The sequence below is a fragment of the Oncorhynchus clarkii genome, chromosome 23 (genome assembly GCF_045791955.1).
Source record: "Oncorhynchus clarkii lewisi isolate Uvic-CL-2024 chromosome 23, UVic_Ocla_1.0, whole genome shotgun sequence".
Classification (NCBI taxonomy): domain Eukaryota; kingdom Metazoa; phylum Chordata; class Actinopteri; order Salmoniformes; family Salmonidae; genus Oncorhynchus; species Oncorhynchus clarkii.
This window is the reverse complement of record NC_092169.1, coordinates 417,768-431,747: the sequence shown is the minus strand read 5'-3', so window position 1 is coordinate 431,747 and position 13,980 is coordinate 417,768. Positions and strand designations below refer to the sequence as shown.

The 13,980-nt window shown below is 40.0% G+C and overlaps 1 protein-coding gene across 1 annotated transcript in view; it reads right to left on the bottom strand.

The window, feature by feature from the left end:
* Window positions 1-13,980, bottom strand: part of LOC139381841 (stromal cell-derived factor 1-like) — a 40,603-nt gene that overhangs the window by 12,668 nt on the left and 13,955 nt on the right. Inside the window, exons 2-3 of the mRNA XM_071125651.1 lie at window positions 13,115-13,232; window positions 1,445-1,528 (exon numbers count right to left, since the gene is read on the bottom strand). Coding sequence (XP_070981752.1) covers window positions 1,445-1,528; window positions 13,115-13,232 — 202 coding nt within the window. The remainder of the gene's footprint in view (window positions 1-1,444; window positions 1,529-13,114; window positions 13,233-13,980) is intronic.

Genomic DNA, 13,980 nt, shown 5'->3' with positions numbered 1-13,980 from the left:
TTTGAATTATGGGTGCGTCTCTAATTAGTATTCCTGTCTTAACCCTTACACAGGAAGAAAACAGGAAGAAAACATATACAGTGGGGTCCAAAATTATTGACACTCTTGTACTGACACCCTTGATAAAGAGCAAAAATGAATGTATAAAACAAATAATTAAAATACTGAGCTTTATACTATGGCATCGTTGAATATTAATTTCTGTGTGTGCATTATTTCCCTCTAACACATGGCATATAAGCACAGTCAAATTCAATAGCTATAGTTCATTCTTACTTGTTTTGTTTAAGCTGCTTTTGAAAGCAAATGTAGATTTTTTTTTTTATTTTTTTTTTTGTATTTATTTATTTTAATTTTATTTTGTTATCAAAATACATGTTCATAATAGCAAGCTAGGACTGATGGTTTGGTTACCACGGCAACTACTGTAGCTATCTAGTAAACTTGCTATCTACTTCAGTAGATGTTGAATCAATCAATCAATCAAATTGATTTATGAAGCCCTTTTCAGCCGATGTCACAAAGTGCTATACAGAAACCCAGCCTAAAAGCCCAAACAGAAAGCAATGCAGATGTAGAAGCACGGCGGCTAAGAAAAACTCCCTATAACATATTTATACCGGCAAATGAAGACATTTCTAAAGGCAAATGTATTAAATTATAGCCATGGTATAAAAGGGACAATCAACTCAGGGTTCTATGCGATCTCTGGAAACTAATGCAACTACGTGGAAGGTCAGTGCCACTCTGCTAGCGTGTCGTTGGAAACACCTTCCACGTCGTTCATTATTTTCCATAGAACGCATAGCTCCTCGTTGATTATCCCTTGCATAATGTGAACTTTCTGAACTGTCTGTGAAAGTTCCCAGAACATTCGTTAGTTTACAGCAACTGTTTTCATAACACAAAACTGTGCAGGTGTGCTGGTGATTGTACAATGTTTGTATAAAACATTCGCCTGACGTTGCAAGAACATTCTCAGAACACATTTAGTCTGTTCTATAAATGGTTCCCAGAATGCTTCATTAGGTTGTGGGAACAGTCTGGTGGGAACATTTAGGGGACCAGTCTATGTGACCAGTCTATCTGATTTAGTTAAATGTTAAATGTATTACTGTTTTTGTAGAGCAGTCTGTGGCTGAGAGCCCAATCCTAATCATTTCATATTTGCACACATAACTCTGACTTTCTCCTGAATCATGTAGCCTAGGCCTATGAATGTCAGTGGCAGACGTCCGTAAAAATTGGGATTTACACACGTATGCAGATCAAATCCAGATTTGGCCATGAGCGTGTACTACTTTACTACTGTATGAATTGGAGAATTGGGTGAATTACATTTTCAGGAAGACTGTAATTTTCCGTTACTCTCAGATACCGTGTCTCTGTGTAGACATGCAGAGAATCATTTTTAGGTTATAGGTTCTCTCAAGGGGTTTCTTACTTGTTGAGGGCATTCTTCAGGTACTGCTGCAGCCACTTGGTCTCGGGATTGATACAAACCTCCTTGTGGTTCTTCAGCTTGGCACTAAAGAAGAAAGAAAAGAAAGAGGGGTAAGATTAGTTGAGAAAGAGGAGAGGGATGAGATTAATAGTTTCTGGTGCACTGTTCCATTCCAGCACAGACTGCCTTTCACCTCCATTCAATCCACATTTATGTGCAGTAACATGGAAAGCTGTGTATATGCACTGTTGAGGAGAGCTGGTAAGTAAGAATTTTACTGCACCGTTTTACTGCACCTGTATCCTGTGCACGTGACCAATAAACAGTGATTTGATTTTATATCTAACATCTACATGTGCTTATCTCTTAAACCAACCCTTGAGCAACTGAGCTGCATTCAGACTTGGATTTCTAAATGGGGGAGATATCTCTCTACATTTTAGCCATGGTTCTTGATATCTATATACAGTAATTGACTTAGTCAATTAACATTAGTGTTACATAAATTGGCTGAACTCCACATTGCCTCCATATGTTTACCGGGTAAAGCTATGCTGGTCTGTCATCACCCCAGGTGCATTCCATTGTTCTTATGTGTGTTCCCCAACCCCTATCCTCACACACCATTATCATGGTATCACCTATCTGCCCTAGGCTAGAAGATTGAATTTTCACTACCTTCTAAGTTTTAAAAAGTGACAACTGTGCATTTGGCGGTTTAGATAAAGAGATCCAGTCAACCTGTCACTCATAAAGCTATCAACTAGTTAATTCCTCATCCCTATCCCTGTTTCCAGTGTTAAATAGTTCCCTGGGAGGAGACATGTTTCAGATGTAGCCAGGTATTCTACAGATAAACACATTAGAGAAGTGGATATTTAAAGGTGTCACAGATTGTATTTACAGGAGACGTTTAAGCATTATGTTGTATTGGTTTTAATGATAGACAGTTCAAGATTGGTATTTAAAGGGATCCATGATCCATCCCCTCTTGCCCTTTGATGAAATAACCCTAACCATGTGCCTATTGGCTATATCCAGAAAAACCTGTGGCAATTGGCTTAGACCAGAATAACCCTAATCTATTTGCAGATGGGTCATGGGTTAGATCATGTGTCTCTATGTGGGGGGTCAGTGCTTGAAGTGTGTAGTACACATGTTATGAACACATGTTTTTATTTTCCAAGATGGCATAGCAGTGGGGATGTCTGTTTCGATTGTCTTGTCCAGTCCCTTGTATATATCGTTTTTTCTATCATATATTTGATTATTTATTTTTTTATCTAATTTTCCATCTACGGACTGAACATACTCTCCTGCAACCCGCCTCACCCAATGTGGTATGGATCTGATATTTTTACACTTTTGAACTGGAAACCCCCTTCTGAAGCTAGCCAGCTAACTAGCTACTAGCTAGGACTCAGTTAGCCACTGCTAGCGGTCATCACCGTTAATTAACTCAGACTGCCAGCCTCAGCCCGGGCAACTCTGCACAGTGCGAAATCTACCCAGAGCATATCGGACTACTTTTCTCTACCACATCTCCGGATTCCTACCGCAAGCTCTGAACCTTTACTCCGGATCATCACAGCTAGCTAGCTGCTATCCGAGTCGCTACTCCTGTCTAACGTCTCTGTCCCGAAGCAAGCACCAGTTAGCCTGGAGATAGCCTCGAACTAGGCCCATCTCCCGCCTAGCAGAAGAGACTATCAAGCAATCCCTGGGCTAAAATGGCCTCTTTCGGCAATTAGCCTGGACCCTTTTCTGCCGACACGGAGCCCCGCTGATCCATCACGACTAGTCTACCAAGGTAACCGCCCGAGGGGGTTTCTGTCCCGAAGCAAGCATCAGTTAGCCTGGAGCTAGGCCCTTCTCCTGGCTAGCCAAAGAATTCCATCAGATAATTCCTGGGCTTCAATACCTCTTCTGCCAATTGGCCTGGACTTTTTGCTGCCGAAACGGAGACCCGTCGATCCATCACGACTGATCTGCCGACATAACAGTCCGAGGGGGTTTCAACAGACTCTCCCGTTGCGAAGTTCCCCTGATGACCATCTGCAAGCATCCCCGGCCTGCTAGCTGTCTGAATCGCCGTGCCTCCAGCTCGCCTAGCTACTCACTGGACCCTATGATCACTCGGCTACACATGCCTCTCCCTAATGTCAATATGCCTTGTCTATTGCTGTTTTGGTTAGTAATGTTGTCTTATTTCACTGTAGATTCTCCAGCCCTGCTCAATATGTCTTAAGACACTAACAGCTTAGACAATTAAGGTCACAGTTATGAAAATTTAGGACACTAAAGAGGGCTTTCTACTGACGCAGATATTCCAAATATTTTTGTTAGCTCTATGTGTGAAATATCTCCATCAGTACTATTTATTATATAATTTACAAAAATCGTACTTTAAAAACAATAATAAATCAAAAAATATTGTTTGTTTAATCAATTAGTATATTTGAGTTTAACCACAAAATTTGTTGTATGATATATTCTGTCTTTTCAGGTGCATTAAACTGAAATTGCAATGTACTCTCTTTGGCTTGTTAAAAAAAACAGTGAACTTTCGGAGATTATTTTATTTTCAATTAGACAGGTATTTTACTTTACATGGTAGCAAGCTATTTTGCTAACTTTCTATTAAAATTAGATCATTTCTTTCAATCGGGATATGAATACAGAATAAATCCACTTTACCATCTGACCATGTTATCGATAAACGACACGGTAATGTAAAAGTTTTTTTTTTTGTGATCCAATATGTCATAATTTGGTTTTAATCCAGAGAGGTTAGAAAACGTATGGAGGGATCCAAATTGTGGGTTTAAAAGAAAACATGAATCATCAGCATACAAAGACACCTTTTTTTAAGCCCTGGATTTCTAGACCCTTGATTTATTGTTAGATCTGATTTTAAAAGCTAACATTTCAATGACCATAATAAATGTATATATGCCGATAGTGGACAACCTTATTTTACTCCTCTTGACAGTTTAATACGTTCTGAGAAGTAACCATCATTTACTCTTTTAGACCTAGGGTAACTATACATAACTTTAACCCATTGTATAAAGATTCCCCAAAATTGTTATATTTCAGGAATTTATACAGTGGGGCAAAAAAGTATTTAGTCAGCCACCAATTTTGCAAGTTCTCCCACTTAAAAAGAAGAGAGAGGCCTGTAAAAAATCCAGAAAATCACATTGTAGGATTTTTTATGAATTTATTTGCAAATTATGGTGGAAAATAAGTATTTGGTCACCTAAAAACAAGCAAGATTTCTGGCTCTCACAGACCTGTAACTTCTTTAAGAGGCTCCTTTGTCCTCCACTCGTTACCTGTATTAATGGCACCTGTTTGAACTTGTTATCAGTATAAAAGACACCTGTCCACAACCTCAAACAGTCACACTCCAAACTCCACTATGGCCAAGACCAAAGAGCTGTTAAAGGACACCAGAAACAAAATTGTAGACCTGCACCAGGCTGGGAAGACTGAATCTGCAATAGGTAAGCAGTTTGGTTTGAAGAAATCAACTGTGGGAGCAATTATTAGGAAATGGAAGACATACAAGACCACTGATCTGATCTAAGATCTCACCCCGTGGGGTCAAAATGATCACAAGAACGGTGAGCAAAAATCCCAGAACCACACGGGGGGACCTAGTGAATGACCTGCAGAGAGCTGGGACCAAAGTAACAAAGCCTACCATCAGTAACACACTACGCCGCCAGGGACTCAAATCCTGCAGTGCCAGACGTGTCCCCCTGCTTAAGCCAGTACATGTCTAGGCCCATCTGAAGTTTGCTAGAGAGCATTTGGATGATCCAGAAGAAGATTGGGAGAATGTCATATGGTCAGATGAAACCAAAATATAACTTTTTGGTAAAAACTCAACTCGTCGTGTTTGGAGGACAAAGAATGCTGAGTTGCGTCCAAAGAACACCATACCTACTGTGAAGCATGGGGGTGGAAACATCATGCTTTGAGGCTGTTTTTCTGAAAAGGGACCAGGACGACTGATCCGTGTAAAGGAAAGAATGAATGGGGCCGTGTATCGTAAAATTTTGAGTGAAAACCTCCTTCCATCAGCAAGGGCATTGAAGATGAAACGTGGCTGGGTCTTTCAGCATGACAATGATCCCAAACACACTGCCCGGGCAATGAAGGAGTGGCTTCGTAAGAAGCATTTCAAGGTCCTGGAGTGGCCTAGCCAGTCTCCAGATCTCAACCCCATAGAAAATCTTTGGAGGGAGTTGAAAGTCCGTGTTGCCCAGCAACAGCCCCAAAACATCACTGCTCTAGAGGAGATCTGCATAGAGGAATGGGCCAAAATACCAGCAACCGTGTGTAAAAACCTTGTGAAGACTTACAGAAAACGTTTGACCTCTGTCATTGCCAACAAAGGGTATATAACAAAGTATTGAGATAAACTTTTGTTATTGACCAAATACTTATTTTCCACCATTTTTTTGCTAATAAATTCATAAAAAATCCTACAATGTGATTTTCTGGAAAGAAAAAAATTCTAATTTTTTCTGTCATAGTTGAAGTGTACCTACGATGAAAATTACAGACCTCTCTCATCTTTTTAAGTGGGAGAACTTGCACAATCGGTGGCTGACTAAATACTTTTTTGCCACACTGTATATGAATTCCAGTTGTACTTTAACAAAAGCATTTTCAATGTCAGCTATTAAATCCCAGATTTGTAATAGTGTTCTATTGTTTACAGTACTTGTCTTATATTATCTCCAATGTATCATCCATGTAGAAAACCTGTATACTTGTTGAGTATCTAATTATCTAAAATGTTATAGGAGTGGTTAAAACATGCTAATAACTGTCCTCTGAGTATATCAAAAAATGTTTGGAATACAGTGGCTTGCGAAAGTATTCACCACCCTTGGAATTTTTCCTATTTTGTTGCCTTACAATCTGGAATTAAAATTGATTTTTTGGGGGGGTTGTATCACTTGACTTACACAACATGCCTACCACTTTGAAGATGCAAAATAAAGTCAATACTTTGTAGAGCCACCTTTCACAGCAATTACAGCTGCTAGCCTCTTGGGGCACATAAGCTTGGCACATCTAGCCACTGGGATTTTTGCACCTTCTTCAAGGCAAAACTGCTCCAACTTCTTCAAGTTGAATGGGTTCTGCTGGTGTACAGCAATATTTAAGTCATACTACAGATTCTCAATTGAACTGAGGTCTGGGGCTTTGACTAGGCCATTCCAAGACATTTAAATGATTCCCATTAAACCACTTGAGTGTTGCTTTAGCAGTATGCTTAGGGTCATTGTCCTGCTTGAAGGTCAACCTCTGTCCCAGTCTCACATTTCTGGAAGACTGAAACAGGTTTCCCTCAAGAATTTCCCTGTATTTAGCGCCATCCATCATTACTTCAATTTTGATCAGTTTCCCAGTCTTCTATGTTGAAGATTAAAAAATGATTTGCTGCATTTCCCCCATATTCCATCCAGTTCGGTTTATTTTATAATAAATGTGTTACCTTTATTAACTCTAGAGGCAAGTTAAATAAAGTCACAAATTTTTATTTTCAATGACAGCCTAGGAACAGTGGGATAACTGCCTGTTCAGGGGCAGAACGACAGATTTGTCAGCTCAGGGATTTGAACTTGCAACCTTTCGGTTACTAATCCAACACTCTAACCACTAGGCTACCCTGCCGCCCCATTAGACCTGATCATATTGGATAAGTTCCCATTTATTTTAGTTTTTTCCATAACTTATTCTGTGCCTCTATATTTAAAGATGAGTAATGAATTGAATGGCCTGTAATGCACATTTAAAAGTGTCCTATACATTAATGGGATCTGCTGTTCCTATGTTATGTCGGAAAATGTCAGTAATTAATTATTCTGTCCTAGTTAAAAACAAGTTATCATCCAATAAGCTTTGATTACATTTCCAATATCCTCACCGACATGGAAATTCTGTAAGAGTAATGTATATGCCAATTATTTGATGGTCCGACCGCATTCTGTCCCCTATAAACACTTTCTAAACTTTGGTGCCAGCAAGAATGACATAAGAAAGTAGTCAAGACGACTAGCTTGATTGAGCTTCCACCATGTATATCTCAATAGGTCAGGATTTTTAAGCCTCCATATATCCACTATCACCCAGTGCATGTGGGTGATAGTTTGTTTACGGTCCAATAACATATTTAAAATAATCCATCTACCTTGCGGATCTGTTTGGACAATTTGCAAATTCGGATTAAAATTACTGTTAATTAATAGCATCACCACTTTGGAGTTTCTTTGCCCATGGGAGAAGTACAGTGCATTGCGAAAGTATTCGGGCCCCTTGAACTTTGCGACCTTTTGCCACATTTCAGGCTTCAAACATAAAGATATAAAACTGTATTTTTTTGTGAAGAATCAACAACAAGTGGGACACAATCATGAAGTGGAACGACATTTATTGGATATTTCAAACTTTTTTAACAAGTCAAAAACTGAAAAATTGGGCGTGCAAAATTATTCAGCCCCTTTACTTTCAGTGCAGCAAACTCTCTCCAGAAGTTCAGTGAGGATCTCTGAATGATCCAATGTTGACCTAAATGACTAATGATGATAAATACAATCCACCTGTGTGTAATCAAGTCTCCGTATAAATGCACCTGCACTGTGATAGTCTCAGAGGTCCGTTAAAAGCGCAGAGGGCATCATGAAGAACAAGGAACACACCAGGCAGGTCCGAGATGCTGTTGTGAAGAAGTTTAAAGCCGGATTTGGATACAAAAAGATTTCCCAAGCTTTAAACATCCCAAAGAGCACTGTGCAAGCGATAATATTGAAATGGAAGGAGTATCAGACCACTGCAAATCTACCAAGACCTGGCCGTCTCTCTAAACTTTCAGCTCATACAAGGAGAAGACTGATCAGAGATGCAGCCAAGAGGCCCATGATCACTCTGGATGAACTGCAGAGATCTACAGCTGAGGTGGGAGACTCTGTCCATAGGACAACAATCAGTCGTATATTGCACAAATCTGGCCTTTATGGAAGAGTGGCAAGAAGAAAGCCATTTCTTAAAGATATCCATAAAAAGTGTTGTTTAAAGTTTGCCACAAGCCACCTGGGAGACACACCAAACATGTGGAAGAAGGTGCTCTGGTCAGATGAAACCAAAATTTAACTTTTTGGCAACAATGCAAAACGTTATGTTTGGCGTAAAAGCAACACAGCTCATCAACCTAACACACCATCCCCACTGTCAAACATGGTGGTGGCAGCATCATGGTTTGGGCCTGCTTTTTTCAGCAGAGACAGGGAAGATGGTTAAAATTGATGGGAAGATGGATGGAGCCAAATACAGGACCATTCTGGAAGAAAACCTGATGGAGTCTGCAAAAGACCTGAGACTGGGACGGAGATTTGTCTTCCAACAAGACAATGATCCAAAACATAAAGCAAAATCTACAATGGAATGGTTAAAAAATAAACATATCCAGGTGTTAGAATGGCCAAGTCAAAGTCCAGACCTGAATCCAATCGAGAATCTGTGGAAAGAACTGAAAACTGCTGTTCACAAATGCTCTCCACCCAACCTCACTGAGCTCGAGCTGTTTTGCAAGGAGGAATGGGAAAAAAAATTCAGTCTCTCGATGTGCAAAACTGATAGACATACCCCAAGCGATTTACAGCTGTAATCGCAGCAAAAGGTGGCACTACAAAGTATTAACTTAAGGGGGCTGAATAATTTTGCACGCCCAATTTTTCAGTTTTTGATTTGTTAAAAAAGTTTGAAATATCCAATAAATGTCGTTCCACTTCATGATTGTGTCCCACTTGTTGTTGATTCTTCACAAAAAAATACAGTTTTATATCTTTATGTTTGAAGCCTGAAATGTGGCAAAAGGTCGCAAAGTTCAAGGGGGGCGAATACTTTCGCAATGCACTGTATATGTAGTAATGAATTGTAGTAACCAAGAAAGTGTTCTATTATATTTGAGATTCTTCAAAGTAGCCACCCTTTGTCTTGATGACAGCTTTGCACATTCTTGGCATTTTCTCAACCAGCTTCACCTGGTATGCTTATCCAACCATCTTGAAGGAGTTCCCACATATGCTGAGCACTTGTTGGCTGCTTTTCCTTCACTCTGCAGTGCAACTCAACCCAAACCATCTCAATTGGGTTGGAGGTGTGTTGGGTCATTGTCCTGTTGAAAAACAAATGGTAGTCCCTCTAAGCGCAAACCAGATGGGATGGCGTATCGCTGCAGAATGCTGTGGTAGCCATGCTGTTTATGTGTGCCTTTGGTTGGAACCACAAATCTCAAATTTGGACTCATCAGACCAATGGACATTTTTCCACCGGTCTTATGTACATTGCTCGTGTTTCATAGCCAAAGCAAGTCTCTTCTTATTATTAGTGTCCCTTAATATTGTTTTTTTGCAGCAATTCAACCATGAAGGCCTGATTCACGCAGTCTCCTCTGAACAGTTGATGTCGAGATGTGTCTGTTACTTGAACTCTGTGAAGCATTTATTTAGACTGCGATTTCTGAGACTGGTAACTCTAACTTCCCTCTCTTCCTTTACTGTGGCGGTCCTCATGAGAGCCAGTTTCATCATTGCGCTTGATTGTTTTTGAAATTTTCCAGATTGACTGACCTTTAAAGTAATGATGGACTGTCGTTTCTCTTTGCTTATTTGAGCTGTTCTTGCCATAATATGGATTTGGTATTTTACCAAATAAGACTATCTTGTGTATATCACCTCTACCTTGTCACAACACAACTGATTGGCTCAAACACATTAAGAAGGAAAGAAATTCCACAAATTACCTTTTAACAAGGCACACCTGTTAATTGAAATGTATTCCAGGTGACTACCTCATGAAGCTGGTTGAGGGAATGCCAAGAGTGTGCAAAGCTGTCATCAAGAATCTCAAATATAAAATATATTTTGATTTGTTTAAAAAAAAAAAGATTTCTACATGATTTTATCTGTGTTATTTCATAATGTTGATGTCTTCACTATTATTCTACAATGTAGAAAATAGTAGAAATAAAGAAAAACCCTTAAATGATTAGGTGTGTCCAAACTTTTAACTGGTACTGTATATACAGAGCCTTGCGAAAGTATTCGGCCCCCTTGAACTTTGCGACCATCCAACCTCACTGAGCTTGAGCTGTTTTGCAAGGAGGAATGGGAAAAAAATTCAGTCTCTCAATGTGCAAAACTGATAGAGACATACCCCAAGCGACTTACAGCTGTAATCGCAGCAAAAGGTGGCGCTACAAAGTATTAACTTAAGGGGGCTGAATAATTTTGCACGCCCAATTTTTCAGTTTTTGATTTGTTAAAAAAGTTTGAAATATCCAATAAATGTCGTTCCACTTCATGATTGTGTCCCACTTGTTGTTGATTCTTCACAAAAAAATACAGTTTTATATCTTTATGTTTGAAGCCTGAAATGTGGCAAAAGGTCGCAAAGTTCAAGGGGGCCGAATACTTTCGCAAGGCACTGTATATTAAAAGATGTTTCATATCTTAATTTACTTCCACAATTAACTAATAACATGTGTAATAATGTAGGCAGTTAATGTGAAGGATTTGTTACCAAGATTGCAATTATTATTTTGGCAAACAATTATTGTGATTCATCCTATATTGTCCCTAACATCATTACCTTATAGCAACAGATGTGGGATACATACACACACACACACACACACTCATACACACTCTCCACCCTTCCCCCATAAACAACCACAAGCTCAACAAGTTCAACAGTTGTTCCATGCCCATGCCCACCTCAAGAAAATACTTGATGTGCGAATGCATATACGCTTGTAGCTGATTGAGACGGCATGCAACATTTAGCATGTATGGGAAGATTTGATTAAACAATGCCAAGTCCTAGCTGATGGAGCTCAGATACACCCCATTCCCTTGAAACACACACACGCTGGTCCCCCATTTTGACCATTTCCCCAAGCATCTCTGTGCAGACAGAACTTTGATACATTTTTTCCACCAGGGCCACAATAATTTGCCCCCTCTCTGATTATCTGAGTGTGACCCCATGGGTTACTGCAGTTACTGTTGCCAGCACTGCTATGTTGTCCCCTTGATCTCGGCACTTAACCCCCCACAACAAAAGTTCCCTGGGCACCCAGTGTGGCAGACCACAGCACCTCTCCAAAAACCTGTATATGTATGTGTGACTTTCAGATGGTTGGGTTAGAAGCAGAAGTCAATTTCAGTTGGACCTTGTGTGCAAATGACCAATAAAGAGATCTTAATCTTATAATGTTGAGCAGTACCAGACCCTGTGAGTTAGGAGCTAGAGAAAAGCCAGTGCGTGAGAACACAGACCAAATATTTAGAGAAAAACAAAACTGCATCCAATTCCCAACCCCCCTCACTCACACTCACTCTTTTTCACAATAACGCTTCCTGTGGATGTGTCTAATTATGTGTGTATGGCGTACAGAATGGACAATGAGATGGGCATCAGCAGTGTGTGTGGTGTGTGTGTGTGCGCGCGCGTCTCCTTTCACTGGCTGTCAGCTCCATGAGATTGATGGTATGAAATGTTTCAGAGCCAGATGGTCTTGGGTGTGTGCATGATTTTTCAAAATGTCGAGTTTTTGTAAGACCCCAGGACATCGGGAGATGACATCAAATCTGTACACTACGGCCAACATTTAAAAAGTGTTGTGGTGAACCCGGGTCTATAAAAGAGCAGTCAGCTGCTTAGACCACCGGTACATCCATCCATACGAACTTTGCAAGGCCAGTCTTAATTAATGGCTAAACTAAACAATGGAGTTGTTTTTCTGAACATAAACAATCAGAATGAATGCCTGAATAAAATTAACCCTATCCCAAACCTTAACCCTAACCAAATGGAATTAATGCCTGACTGTTAACCAATCGGAATTAATGCCTTTCTGTTTTACTTAAAGCTGCAATATGGCGACCAGACCAAATTCACATAGAAATGTGAGTTATAGATCTGTCATTGAAAGCAAGTCTAAGAAGCGGTAGATCTGGTCTATGAGCACAATTTCTATGCTGCCCGTGCTTAAGTTTAATTTTTGCGTCTTTTACTTTCGGTCGGTTTTGTACACCCACTTCAAACAGCTGAAAATACAATATTTTTGGTTATGGAAAATGTATTTCACAGCTGTTAAGATGGTACAATGATTCTCCACACAATGATTGCTTTTTTTGTCACATAAACTGAAAGGAGGCTTACTGTTAGAATTTTAGCAACCAGGAAATGGCTTAGCAATTTCTGCATGTTTCATCTTTAACCAAGTCAGAATCAATGCCTAAATCAAGACATTGGTCACAATGGGACTCCCCTGTTGAAATAAATGTAAAACCAAATAAGTCAAAACCGGCCACTAGGGGCAACGGTGAGCACTACTATCATGAAGTAGGCTTGGCTTTTGCTAGGGTGTTGTGGTTGGCAGATGGGCGGATGCTGGATTCAAAGGTCATGTGTTCAATCCCAGTGATAGGCACTGCGGTATCAATAAACACCTCAAATGTTGATGTTTGGTGCAATTTCGAAATGTGACGTTTGGAGAAATGTCTATTTTGCAGTGAGGCTCTGAAAGCTTGTTGTTCTGTGATCTTGTCCGTCCGTACATGTGTGTGTTGGGGAGGTACTCACATCACTTGGAAGGGGCAGTTGGGTGTGTGCAGGAACTTCAGTTCTCGGATGTTGCGCTGGGGGACGGTGTTAACTGTAGAACGACACCAACACCTCTCCACCAGACTGATTGGTTTAGCTGAGGAGGGGGTTGAACAGAGAACATGAATGTAATGTACAGTAACATGAATATAATATCCTTCAACTACACATTTTGCCATGGCGAGTTTAGAAATTGTTGCAGTTTTAAAGCAAACTTTCTGCAATTCTACACATTTTTGTCACAGGACGGAGAGAAGTTAATTAGTTTTAAAGCGAATTTCTTGCAATTCTACACGTTTTGTCAAGACTTATGCCATGTTAATGATATCTGGGTGAGAACAATTAACCAAATCAAGGGGGGCCTCCTGGAGGTCAGGGCCCCTGGGCACATGCCCAGCATGCTCGTTTAGATAACTGGCTAGACTAATTTACCAATCCCAAAAATTATAGCTGGCATGGCTAATTGAGTGACGGTCAGTGACTGACATAACAAGAGACAAACTGCTAATGCCGAACCAAATTTGAAACTTGCACCTTGCGTATTCTACTATTCTAACACGCAACCTCGACTCATTTGAGATTGGTTTGGGATGAGTTGGACTGCAGAGTAAAGGAAAAGCAGCCAACAAGTGCTCAGCACATGTGAGAACTCCTTCAAGACGGTTGGAAAAGCATTCCATGTGAAGCTGGTTGAGAGAATTCCAAGAGTGTGCAAAGCTGTCATCAAGGTAAAGGGTGGCTACTTTAACAAATCTCAAATATGAAATATATTTTGATTTGTTTAACACTTTTTAATTACTACATGATTCCACATATGTTATTTCATAGTTTTAATGTCTTCACTA